The following is a 22,243-nucleotide window of genomic DNA, read 5'->3' on the forward strand; positions in this document are numbered from 1 at the left end:
ATATCACTTTAATTATTTTTTTAGAGGTCAGAATAGTTAAGGGATGAAATCATTATACTGATATATACATTTTCGTACATATTCTTTGGCTGGAGAACCAGAAGTGCAAATGTCAAAGGGTAGCTGCATTGTGGTTTGCATATTGCATCAGGAACTGTGGATTCAGAACCAAAATTCTCCCCCATCCCTACATGGAGAGGAAAGTGGGATCACCCAGGAAACAAGCTCAGTGTGATGTGTGGAAATGGTATCTGAATATCCTTTTGAGCTGGTACTGACGACTGCTGTTAGTGCCTTGAAATTCATGGCAACACCACTCATACAATTTACTCAAAAGTAGAACAACTGAACTCCTATGATCAAAGGATACAAATATATATCACATAGTGAATCATAGAATCACAGAATTTAGAGTTGGAAGTTCATACTCTGATACATTTCTACTGTGTATGAACTTGCAATAAAAGCCTGATGGCTGCTTGTTTTTCTCAGAGAGAAGAAGCCACCAGGAAGGAAATTTGCAATGGAGAAGCAGTGGACGGGGGAGTAGTTTCCACTCCTTCTCGCTCTAATAGCTCTTTTTCCTAGGGAAAAGCAGCATCAAACTTTCATTGCATGAAACATGGACACGCATTCTAAGCTGCAAAGCATGTGCCTCACTGCTATGCATATATTGTAGCCAGGATCGGAAGACCCATGCGGCAAGATCTTCACTCTTCCCTTCTTCCCTGGTGGGGAGGGAAATGCCATTTTGTGGTTCTCCTCAGGTGCCAAAATATTTTGAGCCGGCCCTATTTGTAGGATCATTGTTGAGTTGATTATAATGCTGTTAATTGGCTGGAGGAATCCCACAGTAGTGCAATCAGAGAAATGAATGAGCATTTGTTTTGGGAGAAAGACTCTGCCTAGTTTCTTCTACACTGTTCTTCACCAAAGCTTTTCCACAGTTGTTTTGAACCTTACGTCAAACTCAACCTTTCCCACATGGTCTGCTTGCAATTGCTGTCCTCTTTCACCAGCAGCGCTAGTGCTAGATGTGCCAGATGAAACCCACTGGGAGGGGGGTTGGGAAACTGTCCCAAAGTGCCATCCTATACAACAGATCAAGCCAACCATGATTACAATGGCCAATGGATGACCGTCTCCTTGATGCTCAGGGTGGAGTGAGGGGAGGAAGTTCAGGTACTTACCCTGAATCTGGCTCTGAGGCTGAGGGTTAAAAGCAGTGGTGTGGTTCAAGGAAGCTCTTGGGTTAGGAGTGGGGGCTGGGTGGTGTGGGCTGACCCTTATGGCTGTGCGACGCAACTGCTCCAATTCGCTCAGACGCTCTGAAAAGGACAAACTCCCAGGCTTTGTCTGCTCGTCTAGTTTCTGACGGTGTCCTATTGCGGGGAAGGGGAAAGAAGATGAGAACAATATCTGACTGACACATAGCAGAATCTGTTGCTGTGTATGCACCCTATTACTATGGTCAGAAAGTCAACAGGATCTATATTGCAGGGTAGTCTAGCCAACGTCGAGGCCTTCAGGTATTGTTGGATTCAAACTCCTATCGGCCCCAGCCAATTTGGCCAATGGTCAGGGATGCTGGGAGTTGTAGTCCCACAACATCTGGAGGGTACATCATCAGCTACCCCTGAAATATTTACTACAAATATGAAGGGCTCAACTCAACTCAAACCCGATTGGTTTCAATAGGATCTGAATATTTACGTGGATTGGAACTGAGATCTTCAACACACACCACAATGTTGTTTATGTACACGCAACTGCAGTTTGCTCATGTTCTACATAATTATTACACTGTGAGGGAATGCAGACCCAGAGAGCATGGGAAGATGCCATATGCCTGGTCAGATAACTCATCCAACTAGTCAATACAGTCTTACTCATCACGTGCTTCCTGATATTTTTTTTAAACCAGAGATGGCAAGGACTGAAACTGAGACCTTCTGTCTGCAGAGCAATGACTGAAGACTAATGAGTAAAGGCATCCTGTCTTGTCTTCCTAAGCTCAGAAAGATTATAGTACAGTTCAGCCCTCTGTTAACTTCCTTCATGGATCCTGAGGAACATCAGAGGGGCCAGAGGTTGCCTCTTGGTAGAAGCTGCTCTACGCCCATGGGACAATGTGCTTGTGGGAAATCCAACTTGGAAGTATGTACTTATTGTATGCGGTACGCGGGTGGCGCTGTGCATTAAACCACAGAGCCTAGGGCTTGCCGATCAGAAGGTCGGCGGTTCGAATCTCTGCAACGGGGTGAGATCCCGTTGTTCGGTCCCTGCTCCCGCCCACCTAGCAGTTCGAAAGCACGTCAAAGTGCAAGTAGATAAATAGGTACCACTCCAGCGGGAAGGTAAACAGCGTTTCCGTGCACTGCTTTGGTTTGCCAGACACGGCTTAGTCATGCTGGCCACATGACCTGGAAGCTGTATGCCGGCTCCCTCGGCCAGTAAAGCAAGATAAGCGCCTCAACCCCAGAGTCGTCCGCGACTGGACATAATGGTCAGGGGTCCCTTTACCTTTACCTTTACTTATTGCAATGTAAAAAAAAAAAACATATTTGTTGAACAACATTTCCACTTTCCTTATTGGTGAGTGATTCATCTCTGTACCAGTGCAGTTAGACAATATCCTAGCAGCACTCAGGAAAAGGAGCTGGTGCTGGAATGATGCACGCATACTGTCACACTTGGGATGGGGTGAACATATCAGCTGACATCAAGAGACTCACAAAAGGCAGGACATTAGCAAATCTTCTACCCAAATATGGAATTCTTTCCGCCTTGCTCTATTTCTTTCAACCAATTCCTTTTTATTTTGTCTGAAAAGAGTGAAAACGGCTGCATCTCTGATGCTGCTAAGCCTTAAAAAAATAATAATTCTACTCCACTCCTTTCCCTAAACTGATTCTATTTACTTACTGCAATGAGTAAGTCTTCCTTTTGAAGGAATTCTTCTTCTTTAGGAGATAGCCCCTGCAGTTTTAGTGATGGAAACTCTTACAGAAAGGAACCTCTCCAAACACATCACATAGACTGTGTGTGCTGTGGGCAACAAAATCCACAACAAAAGCCTCTTGCATCTCATTCTTTTGTTCCTTGGGGTATTAAATAAAATCTGAACACATAATTGCCATTTATTTTCACCTGAGGTGGGTCATCAAATGAATATCTAGCCCTGTCTGAAAAAGTCAAACGTGTCTCCTGCTCTACAGAACACTATTCCACACAGCCCTGAAAGCATTTTCATGAGGACACTGGGCTTTTTTTTTTTTTTAAAGGAGAGTTCTAAGAGGAAAACACACACTTAAAAGTAGTGCCTAGTAGCTAAAATTAAATTTTATAACTTGTGCTGATGTTCCAAATCTGAGCAACTCGTCTCTTCTTCCTCCTGCCAGATCCTTTGGCACAGCTCACTGTGTCTCGGATTCCACACTGAGTTATAAATTATCACAGGAATGGAAAGGGGAGGGGAGCACAGGACTTGAGAAGTGATTGTATCTTTTACACCCACTCCACTCCACTTCCCTCCTGCTCTTGTTAAAAAGATAAAAAGAAAAATACTTTTATCTAATGCTTTTTTATAGTTCAAATGCAAAAGCCTTTCTTTCATTTGTCAGTAATGCAAATTCAAACTTGGATTCAAGACACTCGGCTCGAATGCAAACACTTGGAGTCGTGCAAGCTGTGTACATATGTAAAATGTCATCGACGTGGTGATTATTTTCAGCCTCGTGGCTTGAACGCCTTGAGGTCAGAATCTTGATTCCAGAGTAACGCCTGGCAGATCTAACAATACATATAAGATACAGTTGTCATTAGAAGTTCAGTTCAGAACTATTTATGCATCCAATTTAACACGTCTGTGAGATGCCTTCCTTTCATATTTTCATATTTTCATATTTTCGTCAGTTGTTATTCTGTGTGGTTTTCAGCATGACTTTGAGGACTGTTATTTTTCTGGCAAGATGTTTAATGATAATAATAAAAAAATCTACTGAAATCTATTAGAATAATACATGTAATTAATTAAATGGTCAGTAGACCTGGTTGTTGTCTTTTTATAGCACCGATTGTTGCCAATTCTCTTCATGTTAGATTAGAACCACTTCATGCTACAGAAAAGCACTTGTTTGTGAATGTTGTGATCAATGAAGAGTCTAGGTCCTCTACACAGGATCACTCATGCTGGTTCTTTTGGTTTTTTTGCACATGAACAAGAGATTGGCTGCAGGTTATTAGCCTGCAAATGAAATAAAGAAATAAATCCACATGGTCATCCTCACATGTGACATCTGCACATCATTTTCATCACACATCATATTTCTGCATAGGATGTTGTATACACATGATGCAGTCCAGTAGATACTAATTTTCTTTTTTTAAAAAATAATATTTATTAAAAAATTTCAAATATAACAGAAAAGAAAAACATCCAAATTTAAGGCCTTATTTTCAATGTCATCTTTCCAGGACTTCCCCTCCCCTCCCCCTCTTGTATTCCAGTTCTTTCAAATAGATTCAGCAAATTCTTACCCCAAGTTTTAAAGTTATTATCATTAACCCAATTTAAAAAATATTTTCCCATCCCCTAAATCGACCTGTTCCCTTCCACGAGTTCCCCTCTTTAGTATACAATACAGATTAACATAAAAAAATAGAAAAAAGAATAAAATGTAATTTAACACCCTTTGGATTCCAAATTTCCCTCCCCCCTTTCCCGGTTGCGTTCCCAATGTCCGTCAATGTCTACTGTCGTCCTGGAGCTCCCACATCTATTTTTTTTTTAAAATAATTTTTATTGGGTTTTTACATTTTATATAAAAAAAACAAAACACAAAGACAAAAACACACAAACACACAAATACAATTACATACCCTAATTTTCTTTACCCACTTTCATTGACTTCCCCCCACCCCCTCCTCTTACATCCCAGTTCCAAAATTAATTCAGCAAGTTCTTACCTAACCTCTTAAACATATTCATATTGTTTTTAAAAATTAAATTCTTTTTGTTTATCTATATTCAACTTATCCAATTCTCTTATAATCATTAATTTCTTTTTTTTTTAAGGTCGATCTAACTTCCCTTCCACAATTTTTCCCTTTATTATATTAATTATAGGTCACATTGACCAAGTAAAACAAATCATAACATTTTATAGTTCTATTCTCTCTCCCCCCCCGCCCCGGTTTCTGTCCCTTCCCAGACAAATGTCCAGAAAACAAACAAAAAATAGTTCTTAGCCCGGATTCCTCACGTCCGAGGCGTCTGATTCTCTGTCAGTCCCTCTCTGCCAACTATATTGGTAATCCTCTTTGTTGGTCCTAAGACCCCGAAGGAGTTCAGTCAGAGTCACATCATATTTTCTTTCATCCAGAATGTTAAAGAGTGTTTGCTGCGAAGGACCATCTAGTCTTCCATACTCAAGAGGAAAGTCCCAATCATGTTGCTTTATTCTTTTTAGTTTTAATATTCCAAGTACTCCAGGGACTTCCCTCTTCTTCTTTCTCATCTTTCGCAGGTTTGTAATCCAAAGGTCTTCTTGCTCATACTCTAACAATGCAGATTCTTGGTTGATATTTTCCACTTGTAGTGTCTGAACTCCTTCTTTCTTCTCTGTCAATTCCAAAGGCATCTCTTCCTGCTCAGCTGCAGAGTTTTTGTCATGCGTCTCCTTTGTGCATTCAGCAGAGTTGTTTGTTTCAGAATTCAAGGTCATAAAAACTTTACTCAAAACCATACTCTGCTCCTGCAGGATTCCCACGAGAAAGAACATTTTTTCTATCTCCGCCAGTAATTTTCCCTCTGCAGCCATTGTAATGTCACTAATTCCCCCTAGGGGGCTTTCAGTTATTTAGTAGTCCTTTTCCAATAATCTGTTACTTTGTTATTATCAATACTTTGTTTCCAATCGCCTCAGTTCAAATGTATCACCTTTAATTCCCAGAGTTGTTAAATAACAAAATTCTTTGTCCGCCCGTTTGACAGCTTCTTTGACAGCTGTCAAACTCCTTTCATTTCTTCCTCCGGCACCCAAATAGGACACTCCCGGGTTTTTTGGGGGGGATTACACACAAAGTTCCAAAGTTCCCTTTCTCTCCAGCACAAATTCTTCTTCTATCAAATTTGTGAAAAACTTTTAAATCATCAAAACAGTATTCATTCCGCCTTAATTCTCCGTTCCTTGCTTTAAATCGTCTATAAGTAGAGGGGGTGCGGACTTCCCTTTAACACATCCCCCGGTCGTGCCGAATTCAAAGGATAAAATTTTTTTATAGTCCAAATTCCACTACTCACGGGTCCTTTGTTATCCAGTCCAAATTTTGGGAAGAAAGTCAGCGCTCTCCGGCCATGGCTTGCGGCTTCGCTCCACTGAAGTAGCGGTCTACTCTCAGCACCACGCCACTCTCCGTACCCTCTCCGTAGCCTTTAAAAAGGCTCTTCGTGGGTCGGGGAGGGCGCTTAAGGTGCCCACCGAGTCACCAAGTCCGCAGGCTTCCGCGCCTGCGGTTTCTGAGGGTCCCCGTGTCGCCGGCACGGCAAGACCCGTCTTCAGTAGAGCCGATTCCCTCCGGAGCTCGGAGGGAATCCGCCATTAGCCGTTCGCGCTAACCCAGAAGTCTCTGGAGCTCCCACATCTAAGCCATAGTCCTTCACCAGTCCGCTTTGCCGACTTTTTAATAGTCTTTACCGTCTTTTGGTCATCTTTGATTTCGAATGTCCAATCTTGGAAGGGGTCTATCTTCCAACTTTATCCAGTTCTTGTTATTCTTGTTGTTCTTGTTGTTCTCTCTTCTCCTCTTTTTTTCCCCCCCTGCTCTCCTGCACAAATGTTCTAATTCCAAAAAGCTTGTAATTCCTCTACAGAGGCTTTGTTATTCAGGAACAAAACATTACGTCAAGTCCCTTCCATTCTTCAATAGATAAATCTATTGTCTCCTTTAGTGTGTAGACCTCTGTAGACAAAATAGTGTTCCATTTCTGCAGTTTCCCAGGAGATAAAAAGTCCGATTCAAATTCCATGCCAGCAATACTTGTAATGACCCACAGCTCCGCTAGAGGGATTATAATAACTCAGTTTCCTTCCCGATCACACCCACCAGTCAAAGTAACTTATTATTCCTTGTTTTAAACAGTTTATATCCAATTTATAACAAATGTAACCAGCAAAGTCCTCGTAACAAAGTTCTCTTTTTGTTCTTCGGTTTTGGCAGCTCCTTTGACAGCTGTCAAAACCTCTATTTCTCCTCTCCCGGCGCTCTCACGGATCGCTCCCGGGGTTTTTCGGGGGGGGGGGTTGTATTTTAATTCACATTCCACTTTTCTCCTCCAGCCCAGCTTTAAATTTTCCATCGCGAAATTAATAACTTTATCAAAGAAAAAGGTTGCACTCGATCTTAGTTGTCAGGTCCTTTGCTTTAGCTCCTCTACAACAGGGGGGAGGCTGACTTCCTTTTTGCACCTCCCCCGCTCGCTCCGAATTTAAGAAAAAATTTGTTCCCCTTTTTAATCCAAGTTCCAATTACTCACGGGTTATTCTTTTGAGTCCAGATTTTCAATGGAAGAAGTCAGCGCTCTCCGCCAAATGGCATGCGGCTTCACTCGGCAGGGGAAGCGGAGGACTCACAGCACCACCACCCCCTGTCACCCGCTCCGTAGCCTTTAAAAAGGCTCCTTCGCGTGGTCGGGGGGGGGCGCAAACGGTGCCCGCCGAGTCACCATGCCCATGGGTTTCAGCGCCCATGGTTTTTGAGGGTCCCTGCGTCGCCGGCGCGGTAGAACCCAGCCCCTGCCGAGCAGGCTCCCTCCGGAGCTCGGAGGGAGTCCGCCATTCGGCGATGGCGCCAACCCGGAAGTCTAATTTTCTTGCAGTTACCAGTGCTTCCAAGAGTTAAAGCAGTTCCCTTTTTGATAGCAATTAAGGGGTAAGATCTAACTTAGTGTGTGGAAAAAAAACCCCATTCATTCATATGGATCTGCAAAATTATAACGAATGAAGTGGCTGTATGTATGTGAATAGTTAACACCTACAAAATGAAAGATATTAGCAACTACATTCCAAGTATTACTTAAGAGCCCAAACTTAGGAGCCCCCATTTCAAACCATCACGAATCTATGAATCTGGGGGCCTGGTTTTTGCCCAGTGACACATTTTTAGCCTGACCTACAGCAAAGGATTGTCACAAGCTTAAACTAGGGTTGGGCCAAATGACCTTTGTGGTCCCTTCTAACTCTACAATTCTATGTTTTTACTGAATCTACGTACAACGTTTTCCACATATGAAGCAATGAATCATTTTAATTAATTGATCCTCACAAAAACAGAATGTGAATTTAAAACTGAAACAAAGTGTCAGTGGGTTAAGTAATATTTCTCACGTCATCCTATATTTTATCAACATGCAATGTAATTCTGTACATGTTTCCTCAGAAATAACCCATACTGTTTAATGGAACTTACTCCCAAGCAAGTGTGTAACGGATCACAGCCTAAACAAAATGTTTCACATTAATGAAAGAAGCCTTAGGGTGGATGGGGCTGGAAATATATTCCTTGGTATTCTTTTTAATCCAAATGCACTATAAGCTAATGACTGCTGAGATGATGATGATCATGATGATCATGATGATAAGATTTTTTTTAGAATTTTAGTACAAAATGTCATATCTTGCTATTTATGCAAACCTATGCCTTTACCATATCAAATCAATATTTTCCACAGCTGCCTTTATTTTGCTGTCCCCAACTCCAACAGGCAAATAAGCAGCATTTGGGATTGCAGGCTTCTCCATTGAACAACAGGAGTCTTGACCCATGACAATGAACAGCATGCATAGATGAGGGAGAAATATTGCACCATCATCCTTATTCTCAGCTCCTTAACTCATTCAGCATCACTTCTGGAAAAGCCTCCACATAAACAAACTAGGTGTGCAGAACTTTCAGAGGGGTAGACATGTCAGTCTAGTCCAGCAAAAACAAGAGTCTTATTTATAACACGCAATTGGGAATCCTTAAAAAGGCAGGTTCTCTAATGAGGCACAGGATACCAGGTGTCATGTGGAATGCACATGCCAACCCCTAAAACTGATCACTCTTATCAGGGCCAGATTTAGGTTTGATGAGGCCCTAAGCTACTGAAAGTAATGGGGCCCTTTATATGTCTAGCTGTCCTTTGTCAACAAAAAATTGTCGCTGCTTTTTGTGTTTAATATATGCTGTATGGTAATTTATATTTGCACGTAACAAAATATGTATTTTATCAAAATAATTGTTGAACTGAAATACAATTAAGAAGTATATTAATAGTGAAATACAATTAGGAAGAAGTATATTAATAGTGAAATAATTATTTAGCTCAACCCGTATGTAGGTTTTATTTTATTTGTTTTTTATCTTATTTTTTGGGAAATGTACATGCAATTGTTTTTTTCATTTAAATTTTTTGGGGGACCCAAGAGAGTGGGGCCCTAAGCTATAGCCTGTTTAGCTTATATGTAAATCCGGCACTGATTGTTATGTGTGAAGGGTCCTGGAGGTGTACACCCAAGTTGTGGATACACACATTTCTGTACACAGAAACGTGTAACTTCCTTGTTTAGAAAAAGTGGCTTACTTCATAAGTTCTTGTTTGGAGATAAGCCTGCCCACTGAAGTACCATATTGGCCTGAATATAAGCCGCACTTTCCCCACAAATTCTGACTGTGAAAAGTTAAAGTGCGGCTTAAATTTGTGACCTTACAAAAATTGGCTTTTACAGGACTTCTGGTGAGGCAAGATGGCGGGTGCCACGGCAGCACGTAGCTCCTAGGACCACCAGCACAACACAGTTTTAAGGGAGCGGCTTATATTAGGGTACTGTATTTTTTTCTCTTACCCCCCCATGAATTTTAAAGATAAGGCTTATTTGCTGGTGCGGCTTATATTCGGGCCAATACGGTAAAAGTAATGTAAAACAGGCACATAGGAATTCTTTTTAAAAGAACTTTTAAAGCGAAGACTAATGCCAGCCAGAATGTGAAGGGTTTAGGAAAAACCTTCCTTTATTTACATGTTCTATCTTCCAGCACTCACCAAAAACAAGTTTGTTTGAGGACATGCAAAAGCAAAGTAAGTGTGGAAGAAGCAGTCTGTTAAGAAAACACTTAAATGAGGAGAGCCAGATGTCTCAAGGGAAGGGTGCTGCTTTCCTTGCTCCTAATACATTAAACTTGTGCTTCAGAGTTTGCAAAGGGGACCATTACTGCCATAGAAAAAAATTAATCTGGCAAAAAGCATTGAGAATTTCTCCCCTCAGCTCTGATTGGCTGGTGATTCTGGAGTGCCTTTTCAATCGCCTTTGGTGTGAAGCATGCTTGCTAGCATCACTTGAGGGGTTCTTTTCGTAATAAATGTATTCCTTTTACCAGAGCATTAGAAAAAGTGTGCCTCATAGGAGCCAACCCCTATGGGCTGAAGTCTCTTTGTCCCCGTGCCCCCCAATAAAATATTCAAGAGGCATTGCCATTCAAATAGTGCACAGCATCATGTGATTGATTATGCAGGGCGGGGCTTACCTAACTAAGTATATTTGGCATTTCTGAATCTCTCTTTCCACCTCTATCTTCTGAGACAAATGGGGACTGTTTAAGTCTCCTGGGCAGAATCTGTATTCATTTTGCCATATTGTGCCTAGTGCTGCATTGACATTAGAGATACTTGAAGATTTTGCTTGAACCCCATTTTTAAGCAAGCTGACCTGATTTACACTTCTCAGACTAATATGTGGAACAGAATACAGGTATCTTACAGTTTTTGCACTTCTCTGAATTTTGAGACAGATTTTAGATTTCAGCTTTAAAAATGTACCAAAATGCATACAAAAATGTTTATTTTAAATTTAAAGGTGTTCAAAGATAATGTTAAGATACTGCATACAAAAATAATGTATATCTTGGTACATTTTTTTTGGGGGGGGGAACCCTGTAGATTAATGCAGAAACAGGATGAAATTGATTTATGAACACATGAAATTAAAAATCTGATTTGTCCATCCCTAGTGGACACAAAGTAAATGTTAAACAGCAATAGTAGCAATAGAATATTGACAACATTCATGAGCAAGAATTCCACGCAAGAATTTAACTTAGCTTTAAGAAAGTTTTAAAATCTTTACAGCCCTTCTCAATCTATGTGTACAGTTAGCAGCATTCTGCATGCAGAATGGCTTCTGTATACTGCTTGATTTTCTTCACAAACTGCTGGCAAACAGCTGCCCCACCTATGGAAGTCTGTCTTTACATGCAAAACAGAATCTCTGGATCATGGCCACTGAAGTCAGTCACTATAGTAAATTTGTAATGGGGTGTTCCCAGAAATATAATGAACCCATTTCATTTCCAAACTGTCTTTTGAGAGTTAAAAACAGCCACTAGTAACTAAAGCGACTCACTCTACCAATGAAAAGGCCCTCTATGCCATTGCTCATGCCCTGAGTCATCAAAACTTTGCTTAACAAATGGGGTGGTGGAAGGAAAAGTGGATTTTCCCTTGCTTGAATGTTTACTCTTACAACGTGAACCAAAATAACCCACTTGTGATAAAATGAGCAACTCCCCCTGCCTCTGAAATAAACATCTCTGCATGTCGAAACTGGAATGGCTTAGTATTCCCCCCCCTTTAACTTCCTTAACAGTCTCTCCATTGTACTAACAGTTTGTTACATACAAGTATTCTTGCAGTTCCCTGCACCCTCTCATGTCGTCCATGGTGCTGCATAGTCTTACGCATGCTATGCTGTTTGCTTCCTCCTTTTCCTCTGCAGCTTGCAAAGAGATATAGTAAGCTACTATATAGTGCTTTGCATGCAGAGTCTCTGAGAAGTTTCCAAACTGCACACAGGCAGATTATTCTTCCCCTTGTTTTCTTTGGCTTGATGCGAACAGCACAGAATGAGTCAAACAGTATTAACTTTCAACAGTGAAGTGGTGTGGTCAACCAAAACTGTCAGCGGCTCGATCGAAAAGATACAGCCAGCAGGTAACAAAAACCAGCCCAGAATGCCACATGCATGTATGTGTAGTAGTAGTAGTAGTAGCAGTAGTAGGTTCAAAAGCCATAACTTTTATATTTAGCTGGCATTACTAATTTTCATTTTGTCAACACATAAACATCTTACAATTTCTGACCCATTTGTCTTAGAGGCCTATGAGATTAGTCTTTTGGAAGATCCATGTCATACATCTGAAGAACACGCAATTGCACATTCAAAGCACATGACTTCCTCACCCCCAGTTGAATTCTGGAAACCGTGTCGGGAACTGGCAGGATTACAGGAAGGAGGAAGAGGATCCAATCAAGGGTGAATTTGGGACTGGGAGAGACCAGGGCAAACTGGGGATGGAGAAGGAAGTACTCACAGGGTGATGGAGGATAGTGAGGGGACGGCAGTCAGTGTACAGGAAGCAGCAGAAGCCATCACCAGAGCCAGAAGGGCCCCTTTCTCCATAAACACGGCAGGCTCTGAGTCATAGGGAGCAGTGGAAGGGGTGCTCTAGGAGGCTGAGGCAGGCAAGGACTCACAGCTCCCTAACTGGCCAAGTGGGGCTAGTTAGCTCTGGGAGGTGGTGTGTGATTCCTCAGCTGGAGTAGACTCTGAACAGGTGAGGGCCGCATACCTCGTCAAGCCCAGATGCTGTAATCAGCAGGCAAAGTATAAAAGGGAAGCAGAGCTGAGGGGCTGTGTCTGCTCAACTGCTCAGGTTGATGGACCTTGGCTTGAATGCTCCTGGACAACCATGGGACTGTGCTTTGGGGTTGACTTTGGACTGGGTTTCCTGATTACTGTTGACCTTGGACTGCATATTCTGGACTTTGCTGATGTGGATTGACCCTGGACCCTGTTTCCTGACTGTTGAGTTTTGGACTTGACATACTGACTTGCCGCCAGGCAGGTCTGGGGCTCAGGACACCCCACCTCACAGCGCTACAATCCCTGACATCCTTAACAAATCACAGTTCCTAGTATTCTTTGGGGGAAGTCATGCACTTTAAATGTGTGGTGCAGATCTACCCCTTCCAAAGCTTATTTCAGTGTGCTGCTGCAGCTGCCCTGTAAAGCCCTAAGTGGCCTGACCACCTGCATTCCCGTGTTCCACCATGAAGGCAAAAGAAAGAGAAATGCAAATTGAGAGGCAAAAACTAACAATAAGGTGGTGGAAATAGGTCCCCTCTGGTAGCAATCCAAGCTGTGTAATCTTACACCTTCTCTTCCCCTCCCCCACCTGCTACAACCCTTACCCATTTGCTACCACAAAGTTTCTTTGTCTGTAGTTCCTGTATTTGAGCCAGGCTGTTTACTCACTGGCTGCCAGTGAGGGAAGCACTGAGGACAGAGAAACACTCTTTCCATTCTGTGGTGCTACAGCTACCTACTCAAAATGGGAGGAGCAATTTCAGGAAAGGGCTTATGAATCTTCTTAATGCCGAGCACACACTGGAGGGGACATTATTCAAGGAGTTCAGATCTCAGTGCACAGAGGTTTGCTGCTTTTTATTTTACTGAGTCCTGCCCTTTTGATAGGAAGGGTGTGTGTGTGAGAGAGTGAGTGTGTGTATGTGTATGTGTATGTGTATGTGTATGTGTATGTGTGTGTCCCCCCCTCTTCTCCTTGCCCAATGAACAATGCTGTCAGTTCAGAGCACTGTTGGTGGGGTCTTCACATAGTGGCACTTTGTACTAACACACACACACAGCCTACAGAACTGATAATCAATTCAATGCACATACCACCACCATAACCTGCAGATGGTGGGTGCATATTTCTTTCCCCACACCTCTCTTGGGCACCCTCAGTAGGACACATCTCTGAGTAGAAATTTGGCCATGGCTTGATTTCCATAAGGAAAAAATTAATGGATCATAGGTTTATAATTGTAGTGTTTAAAACAGGCTTCCTCAAACTCAGCTCTCCAGATGTTTCGAGACTACAATTCTCATCATCCCTGACCAGCTAGGGATCATTGGAGTTGTAGGCCAAAAAACATCTGGAGGGCCGATTTTGAGGAAGCCTAGTTTAAAACAATAAGAACATGAGAGCCCTCCTGGAGCAAACCAAAGGCTTATTCTAGTTCAACATTCTGTTCCCAAAGTGGCCAACTAGAAATCTATGGAAGCCTCACAAGCACTACATGAAATCAGAAGTTCTCTCCCACTCATGATCCTCAGCAAATCGTATTCTGAGATAATCTGCCTCTGATATAGGGCTAGCACTAGCAGCTATTGATAGCCTTATCCTCAAATGGCAGAGAAGCATTTAAAGACACACTCAAAAGAGGGAAAATACATTATTTGTTCATTGAAAAATACAATAACTGAAATAGCCTTGGGGAAAGTAGCTAATTTAAGAATCCTTGTACGTCTACTACATTTCTTGATCTAGGTAATGATTTTCTTCAAAGAACTGGCTCATAGAAAAGCAACTTTGGTTTGTGATTCATAAGCTCACCACCATGGAAAATAACCTTTTAAGTCTTTTTGGCAAACGCTCCACCAGAATTTATTTAATGAATGCAAGTTTCAGATGCCTCTACAATGGAAAATAAAAGATATCATAAATTGAATGTTCGTTTTAGAAACCATAAAGTAAGATCTCTATCACTGCCATCCTTATTTTCTGTGTAGTTCTATATTTAGATGTGTTTCACTGAGGAAAGAAAATAGGCTGCTAATGGATAACTACTAGTGATTTCAAAATATTAGTAAGCTCAGTGTCCCTTCAGTCTTTCTTCCCCCAATATTTTAAAGCTCAAGTGCTTCCTAAAAACTACGCAGCTGGGTGTTGTTGTTTTTTGGGGGGAGTAATATTTGTTTCATAAGACTATATACAGTAGTGCCCCGCAAGACGAATGCCTCGCAAGACAAAAAACTCGCTAGACGAAAGGTTTTTTCGCCCGCGATTTGCCTCGCAAGACGAATTCCCCTATGGGCTTGCTTCGCAAAACGAAAACGTCTCGCGACTTTGTTTCCTTTGTGTAAAAACCGTTAAAACCAAGGGTGCTTAGCTTGAGCAGCTGCAGTTGCGACTTGACTTCGAGGAGCAACTGTTAGCACGTGGTTTGGTAGCCTTTTCTCAGACTTTGCTCACTTTTGAAGATTTTCCAAAACTTTTCCAGAACTTTTCCAGAACTTCTCTTTCATCCATTTGGTAAGTTAAACTTTTAAAACTTTTTTGGGGGGTTTTGGATTTTGGGTTGGGGTGTTTGGGATTCAAGGACTTGGTGTTGGGAAGGGGTTTGCGATAATCTGGGGGCTTGTGGGCCTTTTTTGGGAATTTTTATGATTTTCTGTGACCACTGGGCCAGGTTGATTTTTTTTGAAAAATTTTCTGAGTTTGAATTTCTGAGTGCTGGCCATGTTGTTATTTTTTGAAATTTTTTTTTGTCTGGGTGGGGAAGCAGTTGGGGAGGGGTTTGCAGCAGTTGGGGAGGGGCTGGGGGAGCAGTTGGGGAGGGGTTTGCAATTTCTGTGTTGTGGGTGGGTTGGTGCGTGTCTGTGGGAGCAGTTGAGGTTTTTGAAGACATTGGTGATTTTTGAAGCTTTTCCTAAACTTATTTTGCAGCCATTTGAGGTTTCTGAGGACGTCGGTGGTTGATTGTTGAAGCTTTTCCAGAACTTCTCTTTCATCCATTTGGTAAGCTAAACTTTTAAAACTTTTTTGGGGGTTTTTGGATTTTGGATTTGGGGTTGGGGTGCTTGGGATTCAAGGCCTTGGTTCTGGGTTTTAATTTCTGTGTGGTGGGTGGCTGGCTGCTTTTGTATTTTTTGGGTTTGAAGCACATCACTGATTTTTTTTTCTGTTTCTGAGTTTACGAAGGTAGGAGCTGTGCTGCCATGGGACCCAAGAAGACTGCTGCTGCGGTGGCCGGCGAGAGGAAGAAGGAGAAGGTGACGCTGGAAATGAAGAAGGAGATCATCTGGAAGCACGACGGCGGAATGCGTGTGACGGACATCGCCAGGGAGTACGGCAGGAACCCATCGACCATCGGGACCATCCTGAAGATGAGGGAGAAGATCCTGGCGACTGATGCAGCCAAGGGAGTCACCAGGATCGTGAAGAACCGCCCAGCTGTCCTGGAGGAGGTCGAGAAGTTGCTGCTCATCTGGATAGAAGAGAAGCAGCGTGCAGGGGACACAGTGTCTGAGGCCGTCATTTGTGAGAAGGCCAAGGCCTTGCACGCTGACCTCATCCGGGAACAGCCAGGAACCTCAGCCGAGCCAGAAGTCTTCAAGGCTAGCAGAGGTTGGTTTGACCGGTTCAAGACAAGATCTGGCATCCACAGTGTGGTCAGGCATGGAGAGGCTGCCAGTTCTGATGTTCCTGCGGCTGAAGACTTTGCAGCGGAGTTCCTGGAGGTTGTGACGACGGAGGGCTACGTTCTGCAGGCAGAGGCTGCGCAGGAGCAGGCCTCACTGGAAGAGGAGGAAGCAACTGAGGAACGGCTGTCCTCCGAAAGACTGAGGGACATTTGCCAGAAGTGGAAGGAGGTGCAGACTTTTGCAGATCTACACCACCATGAGAAGCACGTGGCACATGACGCTGGGAACTTTTATGATACGAGGGTCATGTCGTCTTTCAGGGAGCTGCTGAAAAGGCGGATAAAGCAGCAGACTATGGACAGGTTCTTGACCAAGAAGCAAAGAGTGGAAGAGGAGCCTTCTTCGAGTGGTCCCCCAGAGTCTTAGAAAATGTACTGTACACTTTGTTGATTTTTAAATGTTTTTCTGTCATGTTTATAAAGTTAATTTATTTTCCCTTCAATTTTTGAACTGCTCTTTACAGTATGTGTGACTTTAAAGAGCAGTTAATAAACTGTTGTTGTACCAAATTTGGCTTTGTTTGGACTTTTTTTGACCATAGGAACGCATTAATTGATTTTCAATGCATTCCTATGGGATTTCGTGCTTCGCAAGACGAAAAATTCGCTAGGCGACAAAAATTGCGGAACGAATTAATTTCGTCTTGTGGGGCACCACTGTACTTACTACATTTAATATCTTTTATATAATCCACCAACAGCATACAAATCAATATGGCTAACCTGATCCAAAACACCCACCCACCTCACTCACACACGAAAACAAAGATCACCACAGCCAATCACAAGCAAACAATCACACCCTAAGCCAACCCCAACCTCTCTCACCACCAAAGGAACACAAGTGAACAACACAAGCAACGCTGACACCAAACTCTACATACATTAAACATAATAGAAACACCGCCACCCGACCCCACCCCCATCCATCCTCCCTCTCCCCACCCCCCCTTTCTTTTTTCTTTCTGTTTTCTTCTCCCCCTAATGCCTCAACAAATGAAACGGATTTGTAAAAACGTTACATGGAAGAAGAAGAAGGGAAAAAAAACAAAAAACGAGGCACTACACTTCTGTAAAACAAGAAAATCCTTAATAAAAAATATTAAAAAAAAAAAAAGAATTGGTGGGTAACTTTTTTGGTTCTGGTCTTTATCAATCTTCCATACTGCAGAACAATTTTGACAGTTGGGTGGGTGCAACCCACCTGTCCATCACTTGACAAGATGTCATATCCTTGTGTGAAAATCCACTTGGGAGTCAAAGTACAAAGTGTGTTCATTGCCAGCCCCATGCTTTGTAAGAAGCCCCATGCTGCTTTTAAAAATATGAAATCTTATAAGTTGACATTCTTGGTAGCGTAAAGCTTGGTTTGCCAAGAAGACAGCTAGCATGATGGGCCCAGAAGGGATATAATTTTACTGTGTTTCTTGGACCATCTCTCCTAATAAATCTATACCTGGTATAGAATGTATAAGAGCTCCTAGAATATATAGGTAGAAACATGCCTATTCTCTCTCTCTCTCTCTCTCACTCTCTCTCTCTCTCTCTCTCACACACACACACACACACACAGTTGTAGCAGCACAGCAGTAGTATTAACAGGATGGATCCATACTAAGTTAATCATGCTTCATTCCAATTCAAATCAATAGAGCAAGTTGTCACGATTTTAATGGAACTGAAGTGTGAATAACACTGTCTGGATCCAATCCAATAATTACAAGGTACATTGAGGATGTAAAGCCACTCTTTGAGACCCCACTGCTCATTTGGAGACCCTCATTTTTAGACCCATTATTAATTTCACTCCTATGGCATTCCTGTATTTTTTAGGTAATGTCTTCAAGTGGTAGTACTAATGGGTTTATCACAGAAGAAGGGGTGTGCGCATGAAAGCTATGAGGAAGTGTGCATTTCCAGGCAACAACAAGAAAAGCAGGTGTTTGTTTTATCAATGCTGTATAAGCACTGCTAGGCCTAATTCATCACTAGCTGAACCTAAAATCCAATGCTATGGATAGCTTCTGCAAGCAGGATAGCTATTGCTGAGGAAACTCTAAGAGGTGGTATAAGCATGCTGGTCAGACTGGAGCAGACCAGCTCTGGAAAAGAGAAGGGATGCTGCTACTCCTAACCCTCTTCCCTTCATCAAGGAGCTCACAACAGGTACCCAATGATGCACAGGATGTGCCTGTAGCACAACCTGTGCCGATGACGGGTCACCCATCCCTTGCCCAGTAATTATACTGTTGCTGCAAATTGAGTTTGATGGGGGCAGGTGTGAGGTGTCTCCACAAGGGCATGCATATATGCTCCAGGACTGGAAAGAAGATAGGAAATTGTTTTTAAAGGGTGGGGGACAGACATGTAGCTCAGTATTCGTAAGCCATTCATAATCATTCCATCCGCTTTGTCAAAAGACCAGCTCGATCAGGTACCTCCTGAACTGTGCCAGTTGGTCATTATAAAAGCTGTTTAAAAATTAGTACCTAAGTTTTATCCCCCCCTTCCTTCCCTGCCTCTTTTCCTCTCTCTCTCTCTCTCTCTCTCTCTCTCTCTCTCTCTCTCTCTGTGTGTGTGTGTGTTAAGATTGTAATCCTATGGACAAGGACTGTCTGGTTTTAATTGACTATATGCAAGCAACTCTGGGAGGTTTTTTTTGGCTGAGGAGCAGTGTAAAAATGCTCTAAAGAAATATAAAAATAATAAGTGACGTTGTAAGCACGAACCCATGACACTACTGCAGTCACAAACACACACATAAGTATCTAGCAGGGTTGGGGCAGGGTACTGCATGTTTAAGGCAGCTGAATATCATGGCAATTTGCTTGGAAAATACAATGTTGCACTATGAGACTTAATTTTAAAAACATCCTCTAGATTACATATACAGTTGCGTAGTCCAAATGCAGACAAACACTTAGATGGAAACTGCATGAAAAGAAAGAGGAAATATTCATCAGTCTGAAGCTAGCAAGATGAACTAGTAAAAACGAAACCGATGAAGAACATTATATATCAAGTCTTCACAGGTCTGTTAAAGTCGGTGCCAGTGCTCTATCGGTATTACTGATTGCCATGATTTCACACAAAGGAGTTTTTTTTTTATGTACAGAATTGATTTGAAACTCAATCCTAACTTGCAATGCTCTCCCTCCCACGGGCACTTGTTTCTATGTTCTTCCCGTTTTGACTTCTGCTACAGCCACACTGCCTCTGCCAAATGTGCGTGTGCGTGTGGCGGGGTGGGGAATAAGAAGAAACCACAAACCTCAGCATACAAGAGGATATTTCAATACAAATATGAGTATTCTACAGTAAAGTTAATTATTGCCTTGGGCAATGAGAAGGGAACGTATTGCATTAGTTCAGCAACGAGGTGGCTTTGGGGTGGGGAATTTCCCCTCCTGAACACACTGTGCTCATGTGAGTATTTTGAATTTATCCCTGGAGATACCATATATTGTTTGCTCATTCTTAATTGTTAAAAATGGGAAGAAAAAAAATATGGCAGTCACTTGACTGAAGATCTGCGCCTCAGTGGAATAAATTCCATCTGCCTGCTTGAAGTGTTGCCTTCAAGAATTACTTGTTTTCTTAAGCTGCAAACCGGCATGAGATACAATAAGCTGCACACGAGAGCAACTGGTTGCCGTTTTTCGGCCTCCCCCACCCCTTTCACCTCTGTTCCATCTGCCAGCCTCGAGGGGAAGGGGGGGGAATCTGAACAGGGCTATTTTGTTTCTAAAATTAAAATTCCTAAATTCCAAAGTGAGCATGAAATGCTGAAGAATATACATGGTGTGTTTGAAATCCCACATCCTTTGTCAATTTCTGCATCTACTATCCCTGTTCATTCTCTTCAAAAAGGCATTTCAACTGTCTCTTTCCAAATCAATAGCCATGAAAAACAGATCCCTAGGGGAGCCCCCCTCCCTCGCAGTGAAAGTATGGTTTAAAACAGTGTAACTTCCTAGCTGATTTCCCCAAACCATATAGCTAGAGATCTAAAATGCAGCCAGTCAGATTTAACAGTGCAGTTTTTACACATGTTCGCTTGGAAATAAGACCCCATTGAGTTCCATCTCCCAAAGAACTGTGTCTAGCAGGGGCAGGGAACTTTTTTCAGCCTGGGGGGCACATTTCCTTTGGGGAATCTTCTGGAGGTCACACGCCAGTGAGGGGAGGCAGGGCCAGAGGCAAAAGTGGGCGGGGCAACAAATGAAAATTTCGCTTTTGTACAGTTGGCTGCACCTTCAGGAAACAAAAGGCATTTTCAGTGTTAGAAGGCACATTCTAGCCAGGCAGAAACACTCAAGGGGAGTGTGAAGCAAGGCCAGTGAAAGGAATGGCCTGGAGAGAGGAGCTCGGGCTGGGGAGGGGATTTAGTGTGGGAAGTCCCAAGAGCCTGAGATAAAGGCTTGAAGGACTGCAGTTGGCCCAAGGCACCCACCCAGGTACACAGGATTACAGCCTGAGTAAATTTAATTGTAAGAGCAGATTGAAAGTTTATTAAATAGAATGGTGTCCGTGTTCATTCTATTTCTGTGTCTTTAGGTTAGGACTTCATGTTATCTGAATACTTACTTCTTGGTTCTCGAGGCCCATCCACTGTGATCTTGATGGCTCTGTGGTATGTGGCTACTTGTGGAGGATTTGTGAAGACTGTGATGGTCAATGTGAAGCTCTTCCCTGAAACAGAAAAGGACATTTACTTTTACACCTGATTCATATTGGTCACCCTTGAGCTATAAAAACATTGAAAACTATTTGAAAGAACATTCAGATCAGCAGGTGGAGGTAGGACCGATTGATTTTTTAAAAATAAATAAATAAAATACAGTAAATAATGTATTTCATTAAAAAGTTTCAGCAAGTTCAAAAATAAAATAAAATGCTATCGAACAGCAGATGCCTCAATTTCTTACACCAAATCTGTTTCATGCTTTTTTGTGGTTTACTCCAGAAAGTCAGTTTCCTATAAATTGCAATGTTGAAAGAAAATGTTCCATTAAAAAAAACAACTATATAAAAAGTTTTATTTAAAAATATACAGGGTGGAATCCAATTGTTGCCCTTGTGCTTATGGTAAGAAGGCTTTTTGATCCAGCAAATACCTCCATTAAGAAGAAAGCAGGGGAGGCAATGTTTGCTAGCTTGCACTTCCCCATACTGTCTTCCACCCTGTTCCATGCAGATAATTTTCTAGGATTTTGGGTGCTGCAGGATCAAAAGCTCTTCCATGACAACCAGGACGGCAGTGGGATTCCATCCACAGAAAAGTGATCTGTGGTTACGATTTGTGGTTACAATATGGCAGAGCAAACCAAGGAAGACCCGATTTCATGTTTACAGAAGACTACCTTTTAACCACAAACTAAATAAACCACAAGACCACAAAGGCACACACCTATATGTGTCACTTGTTGCTTACTGATAATTCTATTTGATGGACTTTTTAAATTCACTGCTTATATACTACCACATTGTTAACTGGTGTGTAGATTTGACGACAGCTATTCACACATTGCGTATGAATGGAGTCCTAGCACAGTATGCACTCAATCCAGATATAGTCATGTGAAGAGTTGAACTCAGTGGAGGTCTGTCATGCCTAACTCAAGTCTCAATCATTTCAATGGGTCTACCCTATGAAGCAGAAGTAGCGGAACTAATAACTCATTCAAGCCTAAAATTCAGATGGGAGTCTCTGGAGTCGATGGAAGGCTGGAAAGTGTCTAAGATAATGCTCCATCAGTTGAGGAAGGGGGTGGTGAGGGAAGGGAAGTATCTCCACCACTGCTGTTGAAATAGTGGGAATAGTTTGCTCTTTGTTCATTTCAATTTTTAAGAGATAAAGACCTAATTTAAGACCAA

The 22,243-nt window shown here is 42.2% G+C and overlaps 2 protein-coding genes across 3 annotated transcripts in view; one reads left to right on the forward strand and one right to left on the reverse strand.

Annotated features, from left to right (window-relative positions):
* RUNX1 (RUNX family transcription factor 1) overlaps positions 1-22,243 on the reverse strand; it is a 180,190-nt gene that overhangs the window by 36,955 nt on the left and 120,992 nt on the right. The window contains exons 5-6 of one of the 2 annotated variants that reach the window (XM_081859894.1): positions 20,954-21,058; positions 1,191-1,382 (exon numbers count right to left, since the gene is read on the reverse strand). In XM_081859894.1, the coding sequence (XP_081716020.1) occupies positions 1,191-1,382; positions 20,954-21,058 (297 nt within the window). The remainder of the gene's footprint in view (positions 1-1,190; positions 1,383-20,953; positions 21,059-22,243) is intronic. The other variant, XM_081859895.1, reaches the window with a different exon arrangement.
* On the forward strand, positions 15,650-17,024 carry LOC309340835 (putative CENPB DNA-binding domain-containing protein 1). The gene is made up of 3 exons (XM_081859922.1): positions 15,650-15,681; positions 15,856-16,364; positions 16,440-17,024. Exons 2-3 carry the CDS (start codon positions 15,882-15,884, stop codon positions 16,731-16,733), a joined length of 777 nt encoding a protein of 258 aa, XP_081716048.1. The 5' UTR covers positions 15,650-15,681; positions 15,856-15,881; the 3' UTR covers positions 16,734-17,024.

This window comes from Podarcis erhardii (assembly GCF_964252035.2).
Source record: "Podarcis erhardii genome assembly, chromosome: 4".
In the NCBI taxonomy this organism is placed as follows: Eukaryota; Metazoa; Chordata; class Lepidosauria; order Squamata; family Lacertidae; genus Podarcis; species Podarcis erhardii.